Source organism: Chinchilla lanigera, unplaced genomic scaffold (assembly GCF_000276665.1).
Source record: "Chinchilla lanigera isolate Chin_1 unplaced genomic scaffold, ChiLan1.0 scaffold00076, whole genome shotgun sequence".
NCBI classification, from domain to species: Eukaryota; Metazoa; Chordata; class Mammalia; order Rodentia; family Chinchillidae; genus Chinchilla; species Chinchilla lanigera.
The window spans coordinates 433,218-453,565 of NW_004955477.1; the positions used below are offsets into that span (position 1 = coordinate 433,218).

The 20,348-nt window shown below is 47.5% G+C and overlaps 1 protein-coding gene across 11 annotated transcripts in view; it reads left to right on the forward strand.

Annotated features, from left to right (window-relative positions):
• Tacc2 (transforming, acidic coiled-coil containing protein 2) overlaps positions 1–20,348 on the forward strand; it is a 213,111-nt gene that overhangs the window by 94,228 nt on the left and 98,535 nt on the right. For all 11 annotated transcript variants that reach the window (XM_013503062.1, XM_013503064.1, XM_005401923.2 and 8 more), the window contains one exon: positions 11,880–12,002. In XM_013503062.1, coding sequence (XP_013358516.1) covers positions 11,880–12,002 — 123 coding nt within the window. The remainder of the gene's footprint in view (positions 1–11,879; positions 12,003–20,348) is intronic.

Genomic DNA, 20,348 nt, shown 5'->3' on the forward strand with positions numbered 1-20,348 from the left:
TTGAACTCCCTTTGTAGCCCAGGCTGGCCTCCATCTCACAGCGATCCTCCTGCCTCAGCCTCCGGAGTGCAGGGATTACACAGGTGCGCCACCACACCCAACTCACTCCTCCCTCTTCTTCTTTGGCTTCCTGCTGTCCAGCTCTTTGCAGAAAAAGGTCAGATGTTACCTCTCGAACCTTCGCTGAACTGCCTGTAACCCAGCCAGTTACCTGGCCCTGGGATCTGTGTTCTAGGCTCCTGCTTACAGCTTCTAGGTTGTCCTGTGATGAGGCCTGTCCTGTGTCCTCTTGATGAGACCCTTCCTCATTGCTGTCTGCATCCTCAGTGCCCAGGACTGTGCTTGACTTTGCTCCTGGTTCAAGATCTAAGCATCACTGCTCTGTGGAGAGAACATATGGAGGTAATTGAGCTGCTTCTGTGGTTTTGGAATTAGGGAAAATCTGTGACCCTGATCACATATTGAGCATCTACCTATCTGTAAAACTTTGCCTTGTCTCTGTAAAAACATCTTCCAAGGGAACACCTTGTTGCTTGTATGCCTGTTCTCAGGTTAGAAAAGTTCAAGGACGGTGCTGGTTCTGACCCGAATTAAATTGCAACTAGATAGATCTGAGGACAGCAGCTGTTCTTGTCATTGTATTAGTGCTACTTTTCAGGTACTTACATAGTGTTTGTTGAATGCCTACTGTTTATTAAGCGTCCTTCCTCTTCCTCCCCTTATTGTCCGGACACCCTTCCCTCCTACCCTTGGGCTTCTTAGAGTAAGATGTTTCTATGAATTTTACACATTCTTTGCTTGCTCGTATCTTTTTAAACAAGTGTTCAAGTAATGCATTTTGTCCCTCATTTTACAGCTCAGAAACTAAGACTTAGAGAGTTTAATGAACTTACCTGGGTTATAAATGACCAGTAAGTAGCAGAGCTAGATTGAGGCTGAGACCTGTGTCCTGAGTCTGTGATGTGTGTCCTGTACTCGCTGTCCCTGCCCACCTCTGCCCATGGACTGCTTGGTTTGGTTTCTGTGCCTAGTGTTCTAGGGGAGGCAGAAGATTTGTACCTGTAGATTTGAAGTATTAGGGAGAAGTGGGCATCCCAGCCAGGATCTTAACCTGAAGGGCTGGTCCACTCAGTCCTCAGTGTCCTTGGCTTTGTACTGCTTTGATCAGGAGCACAAATCCATCGTCACTTACCTGCACATGTGACTTCTTCTGGCACCTGGGGAGGTTCATTTGTTCATCTCTTGAGAACAGTGGTTGAAGGCTGCCTGCCTCATCCTCCTAGAATAGCTTCCTCTCCTCTGAGCTTGTCGTAAAACTCAGCCCTGATGGTTTGGGAACAGCTGTAGTCTGATTTTAGGGGGCTGGGCCAAGATGAGTACTGCCTGCTCCAAGCTGTCCTTCTTCAGCCAGTCCAGGGGGCCGTGCCTTTGGAATCCCAGCGTTTCGGAATATCTCTAAATCTTTGGGCTGGAAGAGTCCCTAGAGACCAAACAACCAAACCCTCATTTGCTGGAGGAGGTGCCTGGAGGCCTGGAAAGGGGAGGGTTTTCTTGTGGTTAGTGCCCTTGCCAGGGCCCTGGTTGGCTGCCCACACCCTTTCTTGGGGAGGCAGCTCCACTGCCTGCCGCAAACCCCACTCTCAGTGCATTGTAGGTCGCAGGGAGAGATCCTGTTCTGGGATCATCAGGTCTTGTCAGTCTGAGGTCTGAGGTCAGAGCAGCCAGGATGGAGCTCAGCCCAGCGTGGGGCAGAGAGACGTCTCAGTCCAGCTCCTGTTGCTAACGTTACAGTACCATAGCTGGGTAAGTTAGCAGGAAGAGGTTTATTTTGACTTACAGTTCTTATCCAAGGTCAGAGGGTGATGACCTTCTTGCTGGCTGATGCCCCAGGCATCACACAGCATCATGTGTTGAAAGACAGGGATCACGTGAGACACAGACTGGTTTTAATATCAGGCCTTTATCAAAATACTCCATTATTCCATTAATTGAATGAATAGATTGATCCATTCATGAGGGCAGAGTAATAATTACCTCTTACAGATACTGCCTCTTAATAACTCATAACGGGGATTGAGTTGCAATAGAAGTTTTTTTTTGGAGGAGACAAATTCTATTCAAGCCATAATGACCAGTAAGTGGCAGAGCTAGACTGAGGCTGAGACCTGTGTCCTGAGTCTGTGATCTGTGTCCTATACTTGCTAGAGTATAGCCTAGAGACTGTTCTTTTGGTGAAGTGCTGTCACCTTGCTTACGTTCCTGACAAAGAGCTCCCATTGTCCCTGGCACATAGTAAGTGCTGATTGGTTCCCTTCACTTGCTACCATCTGTATTCTTGTTTTTTTTTTTTTTTCAGTACTGGGGATGGAACCCAGGGCCTTCCCACTGAACTAACTCCCCAGACCCAGCCCTTTTTTTATTTTTTATTTTGAGACAGGATCTTGCTAAGTTGCTCAAGTTCAGTTTGAATTTGTGATTCTCCTGCTGTAGCTCCCAGTGTGCTAGGATTTCAGGTGTCTTTTTTTTTCTTAGTGGTGGTGGGGTTGAACCTAGAGCTTCATACAAGCAATCTACTATTGAGTTCCCCTCTCAGCACCACCCCCTTTTCAAAAATATTTTGAGTGAGTGTCTGGCTAAGGCTGGCCTTGAGTTTGTGACCCTCCCACCTTAGCTTCCTAAGTAGCTGGTATCATAGGTGTGCACCACTGTGCCCGGCTCTAAATCATCCCTAATCCACAACCCTGGTGATGTTCACATGGAACCTGGGGTGAGTGATGGAGCATTTTGAACATCCGAGGATGCACAGCTGGGTGTGCAGAGTGGGAGGGAGGGGCACACGCACTTATGAAGACCTGTGTAGGACTTTATTTTTGCAAACAACACCCTGCTGTGTTTGTGTGAGTGATGATTTGTTCTCTGGAGTGCTTCTAGCGTGTGAGGCACCTGGCTGGGGGAACACTCGCACAGCTGGCCTTATGAATTCTTTCACTCCCTTCCCGGGCAGGGACAGCCCTTGCCTCTTGACAGATGGGGAAGCTGAGGCTGTGAGCAGACCCGCCCCAGTGCAGCACAGCTTGGTGTTGCTGGAGGGAGCTCTGGTTTAGGCAGTCTTGGTCTCCCGTCACCTGTCATCTTGATCTTAAGGTAGAGCGAGAGTGACATTTTATTTCTTCATGTACAAAGGCCAGCACTGAGGCCCAGGGCTTCTCAGGAGTATTCAAAAGCGCTGAAGACCTTAAATAAATTGGTTACAAACTATGAAAAGCCCAACTCATAGTTGAAGTGGGCAAGTATTTAATTTGAGGTGTCTGTAAAATATTGAATTGTGTCAACTTCCTTGGCTTCCTGGGGCTGTACTTCATTCATTCGTTCATTTGTTCATTCATTCATTCGTTCATTCCCATAAACCTTTGCCTGTCTGACTCTGGGCTGGGGATTCAGAAGGGAAGGTAGAGGCTTCCTTCCCTGTTGCAGAGGCTACAAGTTCCCTGCCTCCTCTTCTTGCCCCTCAGAGAACTCCACTGCTCTCCCCAACCTCTCCTCCCTGTGCAGTGAGCTCTTAGCACACCTTTCCCAGGGGAGCACCCCGGGGAGACAGCATGGGCTCTCAAAGGACAGCATCAGTGATGGAAGCCTGAGTTCTTGCCAGGTGCTTCTTAATTCTTGAGTCCCAGTCTCCTATAAAATAACTTGTCTTCACAGAGATCCTGGAGAATCACAAAAGACAGCATTTGACAAAGTTCTAAGTGTTGTACAAATTTAAGTACTTTTTTAACAGAAGTATAAATCTTTTAAGTTATTGGATTTTCTTTTTTTTTCTTTTTAAGTTGTTGGACTTTCTTATCTGGGAGTGGAAAATATGTTTCTGTCCTGATGTGGCTCCAGGATCACTTCCGTGGGTTGCTCTCCCTGTAGTCCTGTGGGAGATGTTTTCCTGGTCCCTAGCTCGAGCCAGGCCTGGAGCCTGTTGTGGGATTGCCTGGCTCCTGTGCCCTTGGACATGGGTCCAAACCCTGTCCTGTTCGTCACCCTCTCCGGGAGGAGGGACTCCGTGGGAGGGCATAGGAAGTGCTTCACACAGGCTTGACAAAAATAAGCACTCAACATTGATAGCTGTTTTTATGATTAATGATTTTATTATAATTATTAAAATTTTTTGCCTGGGGATTGAACCCAGGGCCCTATACATGCTAGGCAAACACTGTCACAGATTAAGGTAGAGCGAGAGTGACATTTTACTCTACCCTGATTATTCAAAATTGTTACACTATTTTATATATACTAAAATATTATCAACAATGAAGGGCGGGGGATATAGCTCAGCGGCATACGTGCCTGCCTGGCAAGCACAAGGTCCTGAGTTCGATTCCCGGTGCCAAAAAAAAAAAACCCCTCAAAACAAAGAAACAATGAAACCAGCATGCTTAGTCCTTAGTCAAGTGCCTTGACTCTCAGAATCTGTTCCTGGGAGAGTTGATCTCTCAGGTCCTAGGAATCTTATCCACCTGGCCTTGTACCTGTACCTGGCCTCCTGGGATGCCAGGGCACACTTGTCCCACTTCATCTGCTCGATCTAGAGGTGAGTTGTTCTCCATTGTGATGAAAAACAGCACAGGTTGGTTTTCACACATGGTGAGCACGCAGGAGGGAGCTGAGCTGGGGTCTGTCTGCTCAACACCCGGGAGAGGAAGGTGTTGGACCAGTATGTCCAGGGGAGCTCTGAAAAGGACACTGCATGTGGATGTGCCCCAAGTGTTGAGTGTGCCCAGGGTCTAGTTTCAGCCTTCACCAGCTGGGTCCCGCCCTGCTCAAAACCTGCCAACAGTGCATGTAGATTTGAGAGCTCACAAATTCCCTTTTGCTAATTTATGACATGCTTTCAAAAAAAAAGAGCCAGCATATGTGAGGCACATGGGGCTCTCTGTCAGTGTGACAGCATGAACTATCCTGGCTTTCCAGAGTGTGGGGCTGTGTGATCATTATACAAGTTATATATTAGCTAGGTGTGGTGGGTGACACACACCTACAGTCCCAGGTACTCAGAAGGCTGGGGCAGAATTGTTTGAATAGGAGTTCAAGGCCAGCCTGGGTGATATAGTGAGATCTTCGCTAAAGCACAAAACAAAAACAAACAAAAAACTGTATATTACTTAGTTTGTAACAGAAAAAGGAAAAGAAGCAGGAAGCATCTCAAAACCGAGGGATTCGTCTATGTTTTTTCTCAGAGTTATATAAATTTATTTAAATTGGACATAGTCTGTATCATTTCTCATTAAACATAAGTCAATGATGATTCAGGAGGTCTGTGGTGCTGCGTGTGAGGCATGCAGTTAGTCACAGGGCTTTCCAATCCATTAGATGTTCAAAGCAGCCCTAATTTTCTCTGATTACTTCCATAACCCTTCCCTCCACCCCCTGTGGATGTCACAAAACTCTCAAGACTAAGCTCCTCCCCTGCAGTAGCCTGAGTCCTTCGGAGTGTTCCCTGCCTCGGAACTCGAAGCTCTTGCTGTGCTTCCTTCACCTGTGCTGCCACCTTCTTCAATTTTTCTCCATGGTGACTGAAGCGTTAGATTCTGAGTGTGGTGCCAGTTTGTTAAAGTGTCTGTGGTGCTTGCCATCTCCCCCAGGACTGCAGATTCTTGGCCTGACCTTCTGAGGTCCTGAGGCCTCTGCAGGCTGGCCTTGGCCCAGCTGTCCAGCTGCAGGTCCCACCGCAGGCCACACTGTCCTCCAGAACCAGCCTGAGCGCCAAAGGCCATGGGTGTGCTCACAGCTTGTAGGTCTTTGCACAGGAGGGTTGTTTGCTGCTGAACACAATGCTGGTTTTCCGTATGAAGAATAGTGCAAAGGACGCCCATGTTCCCTTTGGCCTGGTTACCTAGTTGTTGACATTCTTTCACGTGCTGGGTCATTTATCCTCTGTGTATGTGTGTAATATATATCCGTTGTTACTACTCTTTCTGAATTATTTGAGAACAAATTGCAGACATGAAGTTGCCCCCTCCAAAAACAAAACATAAAAAATCCAGAACTCCGGTGTGCATTTCCCCAAACAAGGGAACCCTCAGGCGCAACGCAATAAAACATCCGGTTGGGAAGTCGAGTGTCGGTCCTCTGCATTCATTCAGTTCACCGACACAGCCCCTTTTCCCAGCAGATGCAGATGGTCTGAAGTCACGTGCAGCAACCCGTGTCCATCTGCAGACTGTCTTTCAATCGGAGAGGTTCTTCAGTCTCCCCCACTTTTCATGACCCTTGAAGAGTACAGTGCTTTTATTTATTTATTTATTTTTTTGGTTTTTTTCTCCGGTACCGGGAACCGAACTCACGACCTTGCGCTTGCCAGGCAGGAGCTTTTGCCGCTGAGCTAAATCCCCAGCCCCGAGTACAGTGCTTTTAGTCTGGAAGGAGCCCCACAGGCTGTGTCCATCTGGTTCCTCATGTGCTCTCTGGCCATTTTTTGTGGGTATGGATTCTACAGCAGTGATGCAGCACCATCCTAGTGGTGGGATGATGTCCTGGTCAACATCTGGTCAGGTTTCTTCCCCGAAGGCGTCGCTTTCTCTTCCCTGATCCATCAGTATTTGCTGCAAGGTGCTCCAGACCACACCACTGTCTGACTTCTTTATGTCTCCACCCATTTGCTCCAGCATCCTCTGTTGGCTCCACTCTGAAGGTTTTGTGTTTTTTTTTTGGTGCTGGGAATTGAACTCACGACCTCACACTTGCCAGGCAGGTGCCTTGCCACTGAGCTATATTCCCAGCCCTGTGAAGGTTCTTAAATAGAGATTTTTTTGTTTGTTTTTATCATCATCCCTACATATTCTACTTGGCACTGTACTTTCAGGAGGTGCTTTCCCTCCTCCTCCATTTATTCATTGACCATGTCTTTATTTATGTTTAGTAGGCTCATAAGAAAATAACAATGCAGTGGGTTAAAAGTCCATCACTGTTTTATTCTTATTAATTTTTTTGAGATCTGAATGTTCTCAGATTTGGCCAGTGGCAGCCCCTTTGAAGTGGTTCATGTATCTTTTTGACATGATCCTTCCCAGGAGAAAGTGCTAGGAAATCACTGTGTGTATAGTGTACATACATGTATGTATACACATGCTCCTCTGTATCCCCTCTATTTATCGGATACCTCTCATCAAAGCCAGTTCTTTCAGCTGATTACTTTTTGTACATGAAGTCATCTGACTGTGAGAACCTGGCTCCTATTATCTTTTTTTTTTTTTTTTTTTTTTTTTTTTTGTCTTTTTGAGACAAGAGTCTCAATGTGCAGTTCAGGTTGGCCTTGAGCTCACTTTGTAACCCAGGCTGGTCTCGAACTCACAGCGATCCTCCTACCTCAGCCTCCAGAGTGCTGGGATTACAGGCATGCACCACCATGCCTGGTACCTACTATCTTTGATACGGTTATTATTGTTGTTTTGGCTGTTTCTCCCCACAGGTAATGGTTTCCCAAAGACCCTTATCTTCTCTCCGGCACTGCTGCTTTTGTCTCCTCCTTTCTACCCCCAAGCCTCACCTTCTATGGGAAGGGAAAGGAAGTAGAGCCTAGTGGCTCCTCACCAAAACCATCAGGAAGAGAAGGAGGAGAAGCTTGTTTTATTTGTGGTTCTGGGAATGGAACCTAGGACCTCTTACATGCTGGGCATACTCTCTCCCACTGAGCTACACCCTCAGTCTGAGAAACTTTTTCCTGGAAAGCTCTGTGCACGCATAGCCTATTAAAGCTCTTCATTTGCTAGTCACAGAACCTTCCTACATTGCTCTGACCTCAAAGAATCCTGTATTTCTATGGCAGTTTGTTCCTCTGTTTCCACCTTTTATGGTCTGAATGTTTGTGTCTCCTACAGATTCATATGGTGAAACCCTAACCCCCAAGATGATGGTATTAGGAGGTGAGGGCTTTGGAACGTGATTAGGCATGGGGTAGAACTATCAGAAACAGGATCAATGCTGTATAAAAGGAGCCTGCCAAAAGCTCCCTAGCCCCTTCCATCATGTGAGGACTAGTGAGCCAAAAGCTGGCCCTTACAAGACCCAAATCTGCTGGCACCTTGATCTTAGACTTCTCAGCTTCCAGAGAAATAAATGGCTGTTGTTTGTAACCCACGCAGTCTCTGGGATTTTGTTGTAGCAACCCTTAGCGTGGACTGACAGTGGACTGAGTCCCCAGAGTGGGCTGAGACACCCCTCTTCACAGTCTCCCTTTAGACCTTGAGCTTGCCTTGTTCACCATTATCCTATCAGGCCTGGAGAGTGTGGTCCTATGCAATTCATGCTGGCACCTGCGTGCTTGCTAGGACATCTATGGTGTGCGTAGAACCGAAGGTGTTGCCTTGGTGGAACTCGAATGTCTTCCTCTCTGAACCAGAGTCCTCTCTGCCTGGGTTTGTGAAGCAGTGACTCATGGCTGTGTGCAGAAGCACTTGTTGATACAAGCTTCCCTCCCTGACATTCCAGTGGCAAATCCACCCTTTGCTGGCCTGACCAAGTTTACAGTGGGCTGGCCTGGCAGCTGGCGGCAGCAGCTGGTGGTTGAAATCTCTGACTGATACTTTTTCCCTCTGAATAATGTCAGTCACTCTAACCCTGTGCCATCAGTAATAGAATTTAGAAGCCTTTTATAGCCTCTGACAGTTGGTCTGAGAACTGTTTGTGAAGAGTCCTTCCATTTTCCCCAAAAGTCAGCTCTCTCCCATCCTTAGGCTTCAGAAACATAACAGGATCACTAGAAAATAAGACAGAAAAGTCCCAGAGCTAATGGCTCAGTGTGAATTTGACATATGTAAATGTCAATTACCTCTAATTCCCTCTAATTAAACTTCTTGTATATTTATATACAAACATACACGTATATTTTTAAATTTTGTACTGGAAGTCGATAGACCTTTATTCAGAGCTTATTAACTCTTGATGGACACAGTATTCTTAGTCTGCAGTACAGCAGAAGCACAAGTGGAAGACATAAGCAGCAAGAAGAAGGAGGGGAGTTGGTAAGCACAAGGCACAGCTAACAGACAACCTGAGTGTGGGGAACAGGGCTGAGCCAGAGTCCTTGGTGATCATGCAGCTCGGCGCCTTCACTTTACGAATGGAAAATCTAAAGTTCAGAGCAGTCACCTGGCTGAGATCCCAAGGTGGGGCTACACTGGAATCCAGCCCTTTTGACTTCATATTCTGTTGGTTTTCAGTACTGCAGCATACTTCTTCACTTATATCACAGCTGGTCAGGGTGCCAATCAAATGTCATTGAGAAACTATTTAATTATGTATAAGAGCCCCCATTCAAAAAATAAGGAAAGTGTCCAATATGCTTTGAAAAATAATTCCACCCCATAAAATATGTTGGCAGAGACTTGTCTTCCAAAAACTTCTCTACTGGAACCTTCATTTTCCCCGGCAGTGCCTAGTAGATGAGGTGTGGGTGTGTTTCTGCCTTGGATTGAGACAGGCGAATCCATTGATCATGGGACAGCATAGGTACGGGCTGGGGAAAGACACCATTATGTTGGCTGTCCTCTACCTTGTAAGGCTTTCGCTGAGTTACGAATTGAAGTTGTTCCTGACCTTTAAACTTTTTGTTAAATAGGTTTTGTTACTTATTGTGATTATAAAGGCAGTGTGTACTCAGGACAGAACTGGAAAAAGAGAGATTTTACGAAGAAGAAAAACACTAATTATTTTACTCCTGAAAGATAGTTCCTCTGAACATTTTGTTTATTTCTGGCAGTGCTTGTTTCCTCATTCAATCTGTTGCTTGCTTTCTGTGTCTGTGTATTTATAGAAACATGCACTGGTATACACAGACATAAATCTGAGCGTGTTGCCAATAGTTTTACCCCATTTCCAGCTAATAATGAACATGTTTACATCTAGATGCATCAAGCTTTACTTTCTTTCTCGAAAACTGTTGCAAACGAGTCTGTTGGGTGGCTGCGTCTTATTTGACTAACTGTCCGCTGCTGTTGAGCATTTTGGTTGCCGACAATCTTTATCATCTCCTTAAACTCCTGGAAATACAGGGCCATGTCCGAAGAAATTATGTCTTCTCTGTCTTTCAAATGATGTTGCCAAAATTCCTGGGTTGTTTTTCCACTCTGACTTTCTGATGTTGGGAAAATTATTTTGTCCGAGTTCAGAATTCTCCAAATTGCGATCCACCAAAGCCATCCAGAGTCCTTGCCATCCGCCCTCCTCCAGGCTGGCCTTTGCCCTTGCACCAATTTCTGACTGCTTGTGGCCACAGGGTTCCAGATCTGATCCTGTGGGACTGAGGCTAGGATGGGAACCATGGAGAAGCAGTGGAGGTCTGTGGGCCCCAGTCTGGGCTAGTTCAGTCCTATTTCGAGTACAGTTTTGGGAAATTACCCTGGACATCCCCATTTCCATTCATCTCGATGCCAAGCTGCAGTGCTTTGTGGCTGAACATTTGATAGAAGCTTGGGCTTACCCTGTAGCTTAGGACCGAGTCCCAGTTCCTCCACCTGGTCCTGTGATCTGGCTTCTGTCCACTTCTCCTCTTTGTAATTCTCCCTTCTTTATCTACACTCTAATTACGCTGACCTTTTGATGCTCTTTGATAATGCCAAACTCCTTCCTGATCATGGCTTTCAAACACCCTGCGGCTCCTGGTGATGATGAATGTAACTTCTGGAGTTAGGCTTGGGTTTGTGTCTTCATTCTGCCACTTAGCAGCTGCACTGTGCTTTTCTGTACCTTAGTTAACAAGTGAGACAGATAATAGCTCCATTTCATGGGATTGTTTGAGGCCCAAATATGGTAGTGTGTATGTAAATATGCTTGGAAGATATCCCTGTACTCAGTAAGCATCAGTACACACTTGCCATCCCGGACGCAGCCAGCTAACCTCTGTTTACTCACCACTCACAAGGAAGTTTTCTGTGACCCTGACTCTGGGCCAGGAACTCCTAGCATATGCTGTCATAGCCATCTTAGCTGTTATTACCATTATCGCCAAATAAATAAGCATTTTTAAAAAACCCTGCTTTTTGCCTGAGTCTACAGGCTCCACAAGGACCCACCACTCTCTTGCTCATAATATAGAACAAGTATTCAGTAAATGCAGAGGCTCAAGGAATGAAGATCATAGTCTCATTACTTATGGCTGCAAGCAGAATGTGCCACAGAATTGCCACATCAGAAAGAAAGTTATGCCTGTGTCTCGGTGCTTTCAGAAACTGCCTGCCCTTGGGAATTTTCCAGGACAGTTTTTTTTTTTTTTTTCAACCAGTGAAAGACCAGTGCAGTCTTTAAAGTTCTAACTTGTTAGATATCAAAACTTTTGAAAATACAATTAGATAAACCATTAGGAAAATGAGACAAAAGTTGAATCCAAGCTTTCTTGATGCCAGTACTATTGACATCTGGGGCAAATAATCATTTGCCACAGGGGGCTGTCGTGGATACTGTAGGACGTGAGCAGCAGCCTTGGCCTCTGCCCTCTAGATGCCTGTAACGTTCCCCCAGCCCCAGGTGTGATAGCCAAAAATGTCTCCAGAGACTGGTGTCCCTCATTGAGAAGCACTAAAGACCTACAAAACACAAGCTGTGACTTTTTGTTGTTAGATTCAACAGACATACAATTATTCTTTCAAATTACTATAAAGGTTCCCAAACTCTTGTTCTGGTTTCTATACTTGTCGTGGGCCGGTGACAGGCTTCTTCTGGACCAGTGTCATCTGTGGACCCTCCTGTGAACAGCAGAGATGCTTCCCTCATAGAAAGGGAAATTGAGGTCCTACTGAGGGCTGATAAAACGTGCTCTTAAGACACATGCTAGGAACATGTGCTAGGAAATGTGCTCCGAACATGTCTGAACATTGAGTTTTTTCTTCTCTTCTCAGCTCACCTGTAACAGATGATGCCATCCAGCCGGCTGCCCCCACAGACCCAGAAAACCCACCTGTAGCTACCTCTTCCCACTACAGTGCTGCCGCTGGTGTCTCTACGGATCTGACAGCTCAGAGGTACATGGGGGCTGGAGCTGCTGCTGGTGCTCTGGGGCCCAGTCCCTGGCGCTGTTCCCTTCCTTCCCTTCTTTTCATTCAGTTTTTCTCCCACCCCGACATGGGGTCTGCGCTTTGTTCCCCACAGGTGTGTGACAGGGCTCGTCCCCTTTTTGAGGCCTTAGGAATGGTCTGTGGTGTCACAGGGAAGACCCTGCTCCCCACTCCCACAAGGGCAATGTTCGAGGTTTGTTGCTTTGTGATCTATAGTGAGAAATTCTCCTGGATGAAGTGTGTGTTTCTGCTGCTTCAGGGACGGTTTAGTGAGCTACCTGGTGGCCTCCTGGGACGCGAGCTGGGTCAGCTGCTCATTTTTATTCATCTTTCAATGGGAGTCAGAAAAGGGGAGTCAGCAGTGCACCCGCAGAGCAACCAGGTGGTAGGGCCATTGCTGGGCACAGAGGCCTGAGGTCCCGACCCTGCTCTTCTATAGGGTCACCTCCGTCCCCCAGCTTTACCTCCCCTGTCCCTCACACCATGGCAACCCCACACTGATCACGGCTCTTCATCTACACTGTACTGGTCCTGGGTTCAACTTCCACTCATCCTCTACATGCAGCCTTTGCATTTAGACTGGGCTTGTCCAGCATCAGCTCACGAGCTGTGTACGAGGGGTGGTCAAAATATGCTGCGACTGTTTAAATTAAATTTATTATAGTAAAGACACATCATCACTAGCTTTCCTCAAAATAGTCCACTTTCACTGTAGGCTCCATGAGGGCCACCTCTCTCTTGCTCGTAATATAGGAGAGGTATTCAGTAAATGAGACACATGAGTGTCTTTACGAGGTGTGATGAAAAATACAGCAAATGGTGCTGCGGAGTGCCATCTAATGGAAAGGCAGGCTCACTAAAATGTTACAGGGTGTCCTCACCCACCTAGTTTACTGGATTGGGTACCATGCGGCTTCTGGCTCTTTGTCAAAGTCGGAATGACCATGAAAGGTAAGCATTTTGAGTCAATTTAAGACATAGAGGAAGCCATAACAGCACAACTAATGATCTTCATGAAAAAGTACTTCTAGAACTGCTTCAGAAAGTAGCAAGAGCAAAGCCAGGGCAAGTACTTTGAGGGGGATTAATAGCAATGTGTCTTTCATTGTAAAAAAGCAAAATAAAAATAAGTATTCACTGTATTCTTTGATCTTACATGCTGCATGCGTGTGTACACATACGGACACACACTGATGTCAAACTCTCTTTACAAATGCATATCGGTACACATTTCTGTCCGCATGAGGGTCTTTCCCTCTATACACATGTACGTACACAGTTTATACTGATGTCAGGAAAAACAGCTGCATTTTGCCAGGTCTTGCACGGCACTGGGGAAGTCCAGATGAGCAGGACAGACTCTGTCTCCTCTTGCTGCAGCATCCCCTCCTCCAGGGTCTTCTGCCCAAGCTGAGAGGAGCCCCTGTCTGAGCTTTGTAGCTGTCCGTGCCCTATGTCACTGCCCTTCCCAAACCTCCAACTCCATCTCCTCCACTGGATTGAGAGCTTCTTAGGGGGAAGATCTGGTCCTCCCTGACCTCTGGATCTCAGCATCCGGCCTGGCCTGGAGTGGGGGCTGTTGTAACTTGAAGTGGATTAGAGGGGAGGCCAGGGAGGGCCTCCTTGTTTGGCTACGTGAAGCAGGTGTGTGCTGAGCCCCTCTCTAGCCACCTTGTCTGTGCCCGCAGGTAGTGACAGGCAGGTTGATAGCAGCACGGAGAGGCCCCTTCACACACTGGGGTTTGTCTGGTGGAAGAGAAATATGAGAGGCAGTAGACATGGCAGGAAGATGCTGGGCAGCAGCAGAAATTTCAAGGCAGCTGTGCATTTGCATGGAAATCTGAATGTTTCCATAGTCAGCCTCAGGATGAGTTTAACTTTTTTTTTGAATGGTGCTTGGGATGGAACCCAGGGCCTTGCACATGCTAGGCAAGCACTGCTAGTGAACTACATCCCTAGCTCTTTAAAAAATTTCTCTTGTAGGACAGACTCTCACTGAGTTGTCCAGGCTGGGCTCAGACTTGCTATTCTCCTGCCTCAGCCTGCCACCATGCTCAGAAAACAGGCATATGCCAGCACACCTGGCCTGAATTTAACTTTTTAAATAAGAAACCATGACCAGTAACAGGTTTGCAACACTCAAAGGATACGCTGAAGATTCCAGTGAGAGGCTGAGTACCCTCCTCACTACCTCTTTCTCACCTGTCTGTCCCCTGTGGTGCTCCTGTTGCCTCCCTGACTCCTAGGGTTTTAGGAAGGCCCTGAGTCCTCTGGACTTAGCAAGCTGGAAAGTGAGCTGCATCCACCTCCTCTGATGCAGCCATCCTAGTTGGGGACCCTCATTTGGGAGCACAGAGGGACACAGGGGCTCACCAAGAGAGGATGGAAGACCCAGCAGGATGGCTCTCAGGAGCTCCAAAGTCCAGCAGGGACAATGATGGGTGCTTGTAATATCCCCTCCCTACCCCGGGACTGTTTGAAGTGACTTGTTCCAGTTCCCTTTTGCCCAGACACTGCCTGTGTGCTTTGGATCCCCTGGAGCATCTCAGCAAATCCTCACAGTGGCTATAGAAGGTGGAAGTGCTGTTCTGATTGCGTTTCCCAGGTGCTTGGACTGAGGCTGGGGGCTGTTAACATGCTCCAGTGAGCCGGTGAATCACAGCTGGATTGAAGCAGGTAGAGTGAGACCTCTCAGCCTTGTCCTGAGCCTCTCCCCTTGCAGATGTTGAGTCCTGGCGGCTGTGACTGAGAGTGACCACAGAAAGCAGGAAAGGATGGGCAGTGAGGCATAGATGATTTTGGTGCTGAGAACTTGGTTGGTTTGACTTTAGTCACCCAAGATCACCACAAAATGCAGTGGATCATTATTCTCTGACAACATAGTTGTGAATTTGACTACTCTCTGGCATTTATTTATAGGCCTCAAAACAATACTTGTGGCTCCTCCTCAGTCTTTTGCAGACAGTGCCAGAGCAGTGGACACTTAGATTCACCCGACACAGGCGTCCTCAGCTGAGGTCAAACAAGGTGGCACTTTGCATTCTTTTTTTTTTTTTTTCCAGTACCGGGAACCAAACTCATGACCTTGCACTTGCCAGGCAGGTGCTATGCCGCTGAGCTAAATCCCCAGCCCTGACTTTGCCTTCTTGATGTTTCAGCTCTCATACTGTGAGCGAGTGTTACTTGCATAGTGTATTTCTGGTGCTTCTGTTGTTGATTTTGCTGTTTAAGATGACTCCCATGGACAGTACTGAAGTGTTCTTTGGAGTCAAAGGAGACTTGTGTGTCTTTGCTGTGGTGAGAGTCACAGTGCCCTGGTGAGAGTCCAGTGTTTGTGGATGTGCATTCTGTCTGAAGTAGGATGCCTTTAAACAGAAGCACAGTGCAGAGAAGGTTATGTTATAGTTGATCAGCTGGTGAAAGTATGGTGCCTGGAGGCTCTATGAACCTGACCCATCTTTCCCCTGGGAACAACGAGTGGTTCAGCAATGGCCAGTGCCCTTTGTGTAGACTTTTTGGACCTAACTGAGCAGCAAGCAGCAACTGGACATAACTGCCAAATTGTTGGGGTAGCTAAGAGGAGTGTTCTTAGCTAAGAAAGTGTGCAGTGCTGATTTCACAGCCTCAGAAGTGGCCCTGCCTCTCCACTCCACCAAAGGATCCTTCCTCGCCTTCCTACGAGGGCAGAACAGAGAGGATGGGCAGGGAAGGGCAGGAGAAGGGGGAAAGCTGGATCGCTACAGTCCTTGTGGGAGGTTTGCCTCCCTTCAGAAGCAGGTTGGTACTTCAGGTTAGAAAGTTGTTGACTTTAAACATTTTGATGTGTTTATTAAACCTTAATTAAAAATGTAAAAAGGGAAGCTTGCATGGTGGTGCATGCCTGTAATCTTAGCACTCTAGGAAGGCTGAGGAGGGAAGATTGCAAGTTTGAGTCCACCCTCTACAACTTAGCAACTTAGTGAGAGCCTGTCTCAGAAAAGAGAGAGAGAGAGAGAGTAGAGAGAGAAAGAACAAATGAATGAAAGAAAGAAAGAAAAAAAAGAAAGAAAAAGAAAAAAGGAAGGAGGTGGGGATCTAGGGACATAGCACAGGTGGAAAGGCCTGGGGTTCTGTCTCTAGTACAGCAAAAAGGTGGGGCAGGGAGGGGGAGCAGTATCTTCTCCTTCCATCTCTGTCTTGCTAATTCTTTAGTACCACATTTTTGTTTCTAGAGCCTTCTTTCTGAATAGTGAAAAGGGGAGATGATACCTCTGTCCAGGGCATTTTTTGGATGAAAAGACAGGGACTTTGACCCCCCTTCTCTGTTACCAAAGCTCCTGGAGGAATCATATGTGCTCCCTTCTCCAGGGAGAGCCTATGGAGCTGCTTGGGGAGGGAGATTGGGTGTTTTCATTTGGCTTATGGCCTCCCTGGATAACCCAGAAACCTGGGCCCAGATCATCTAGAATGTTCTCCCAGTGGCTAGATTGCCTATGGCTATTGGTATCATCTCTCTTGTATTTTAATTAAGAAAAACCAGAATGGTTTTCCAAGTGAAGCCTTCCAGCTGTACCATATGTATTAGACAGAGGAGAATGCTGTGCTCTGACATTCAGAAGCCTCCTGTGCTCTTCCCGTGATCAGGAATCCAGGCAAGCAGTTGCCTTGGACCTCAGGGGTTCCTATCAACACAGCTGCAAAACTACTGGCATGTACATCCCAATACCCGGGTGACAACCAGATTGCTGCTCTATCTTGAGTTTCTGCTACAGAGGTCTGAGGGGTGGCTCTGCTGGTCTGGAGCAATGTGGAGCACCACTAGGTGGAGGCAGTCTTGTCCTGGTCTCAGCTCCCAGACTGAGTGACTGAGGCTGGTCTCAATACCCAGCTGGTGACTGAGGCTTCAGACTTGTGACTTCAGAGAGAAAAGGCCAGGGCAGGGGAGTCTAACGTTCCTGCTCATTGTCACAGACTCACTAGAGTGTCATCAGGCTCGGAATCTGAGCTTAGCACGTGCAGATGGTGAAAGTACAGGGAATTCAGATTGACTTAGTGCTTTTGTGTCCTGTTTGCTCCTAAATCATGTGGGGATGTTGTTTTTACCTGTTTTGCCCAATAAAACTTTTTGTCTTTGAGCTATAGGTAGGCACAAGTGGGTTCAGCTACCTCTCAAGCTGGTTGAACCCTTATTTAAGCAATTAAAAATTTGAATCATAAAGTAGAAGCATGATTATTATTTTTTTAATTAGAAGAGGAATCACCCAGTTATGACTAACAGAATTCCTTTGTACCACTTAAAAACTACACTGGTCTTCATGAGTTGAATGAGCCAGTGCCTGGCGTGCTGAGTAAATGGGAAACCCCTGCATGTTTATCAGAACCTTTGAGTTTCCAGTGTCCAGCTGGCTACTGTTAGCCTGAACCACAAGAATCACCACATTGGCGGTGGTCAAATACTGACAATTTTGTATGGTTCAGACTAACCCAAGATTCTTTTTTTTATGGTTCTTGAGCTGCTTTATCTGTGTAGGTAGATTCTGGCTTTGTGAATAGATAGTTAAGTCTTGGATATCTGAGCTCAAACCTTCTGTATCTCATCCTTGTATCCTGGGATGCACCCAGACCAAAGGTCGGAGAGCTCCTAGTGATGACGGGCTGTGGGTGATGGGAGTGGTCAGGGATTCATGTCCTGGTGGGATTGGATGTTCTGATCCAGATCTCCTTCTTTAGTTTTGGGATAGTATTTATAATGTTTTCCCTAGCTAATATTTTCATTCTGGCTTAAATTCTGCTTGGGCCAAGCCTAAAAATAATCTCTCTCCTCCAGGCACAGACACCTTTTGAAGGGAAGGAGGACAAAAAGTTACTAGGGAAGGCCCGACTAGCCAGTTCAGGGTTAATAATGCAGGACAGCCCCCCGCCCCCGTGAGAAACCTTCAGGTCAGCGTGTTTGGGGCTGTTCGCATCCTCCCCGGACCTGGCTGGTGCTCACATGCTGGCGGAGCGCTCTGGAAACTGGAACTGTCTGGATGTGCCTGACTGGGAGTTTCCAGCCAATTAGCAAGCCTCTTTCAGCACCTTCTTTATAGTGTTCCAGTGGCCACAGCTCACAGATGTTTGTCCTATCGCCTGGTACTGAGACGCGTTTTACCAAGTTTCAGGCTTCCATCAAACCGCTTGCCCCCTGCTCTCCAAACCAGCAATTTCAGGGTACTTGCCTTTTTCCAGCCTGCTTTACCCTTTCAGGCTGAGCGGTGTCCCTGGCCTTTCGCTCGCTCACCCTGTTATGTGATCGTGTACGAGTGGGGATTGAAGAAGGAAAAAGCAGAGGCCTGTGAGGAAGGGCCGTTGTGCTAAATGCTTTCCAGGTGGTGATATGAAATAGCAGATAAGATGCTGCAGCCATCTGGCTCAAAAGGGCGTGATATGTTCAACTTGCACCTTGGGGGCCGTTATCACCCTCCTGTGACAGCCTGGGCCACTCTGGTGTCTGTCCATGGACAGGGCTTAACTTGGCCGCTCCGGCTGATCTTTGAAATAAAATCTGCTGTTAGTTCAGTGGGAACCCTGCCAGGAAGGACTCAAAAGCCCTGAGCAGAGAATCAAAGGACACCCACAGCTGACAGTGTCTTCCCGCAGCTGTACTTGTAGGGCCTCGAGCAGAAGGCAAGCCTTGGAGTGACACTCTCTGTTATGTGTGGGTGTAGACTGTGACCCAGTGGAGTGACTGGTGGAGCCAATTGTTTGTGAGGACCTGGGCAAGGCCCTAAATCAGGGCTGGCAAACTGACCCCCTGGGAGTGGCTCCCTAGGGTTCTGTATTGAAAAGGATTCTCCGGTCTCGTGCAGCAGGGCTTATCCAGAAGGAACGCCATGATGGATCAGTCATGTGTCTGCTAACAGTGTGCGGTGGTTTAGCTTCTATTTGTCTACCCTGTCCTAAAAAGAAGGAAAAGAACTATAAGTTAACATTTCCTTTAGCTACCAAAAATATAAACACTCTACATGAATTTGAATGCAGCTACTTTCTTATTGTAATAAAGGTTGGAGGGCCAGAGATGTAGCTCAGCGGTACAGTGCCTGCCTGGCAAGCGCAAGGTCCTGAGTTTGAGTCCTGGTACCCTGCCAATCGGATAACTTTAACTTTAACTTTAACACCTTTATGAGAACTTTAACTTTAACTTTAACACCTTAAATGAGAAAAGGGATTGGGACACTTACAACTAGAAGGGCATTTGCACACCTCAGCGCCAGTTTCAGACAGTGTGACGGACGGCTCCTAGAGGTGACAGGAGAACACAGTGTGAGGAGCCCACCTCAGCGCTCTGCTTTGTCCGTGCCGGATTTCGCAGCTGTTGGCGAGGTCCTTCGTGGGGTGGGAATGGGACTGTGTACTATCTCTAAGATGTCTCTAAGATGGGCCTGCTTTCCTGAGAATAATGTCTTTAAACTGTCACGGCTGCTTACAGGGGACTTGAGCAGAGACGGGGCTGCCCAAAGGTGTTGATGAGGGACCTTTATTGTCGGTTTCTGTTGGAGCAGCTGTGCCTTCCGCAGTTGAAGGGGAGGAAGGAGGGCCCCATTTAGCTTTTCCTCAGGTCCAGGTTCCTGTGTGAGTTGGGCAGCCACCAAACATGCCACACTCAGAAGCACCTTGTGCCTGGCTCAGTTCTCTACCATTTCTGCTTTGGAGCTGCAGGCTCTTTTAGAATATGGGCCCTGCGGTGACCTTCGCTTTCATCTGTGTTCCGTCTTGCTTTCAAATTGTGTTACTGGTTCTGCTGTACATAGGCTCTGGCCTGCCCAAAACGTAGGACAACTGTCCACTGCCAGTGACCTGTGATTTTGGAGGCCAAGGGATAGAAGGGAAGGGCTTGCCACTGTGGAGCACCGCTGTGTTTTATGCTAGGGCCTGGAGACCCCCAGTAGCTGAGCCTCATGCTTGCGCACAGTGTGTGGCCTAGCAGGGAGTAGGATGTGTTCAGGAAAAAAGTGGGATGCTCATAGATTGGAGGCCCAGCTCAGCCTGCTGGTGCCAGGTGGCACCTTCCCGCTTTGGCAGAGGGAGGCAGGGGCCTTGTAGGTGGCGCCCAGCCTGAGAAGGGCACTGCACAGTGTCTGAGGGGCCTGTCTGCTGGGTGGGGTAAGAGCAGGAGCAGCGGGTGCTTCAGAACTGGCCCGAGGAGTCTGCCTGTGGGTGGGGCTTTTCCTGCACTCCAGCGGCTGTGAGACGTTGGAGAGGATTTTAGGCAAGGGAAGACTTGACCAGAATATGAGATGGATCATTCAGGTAGCAGTGGTGACACGGACCTGAGGGAACAAAACGAGAGGGGGA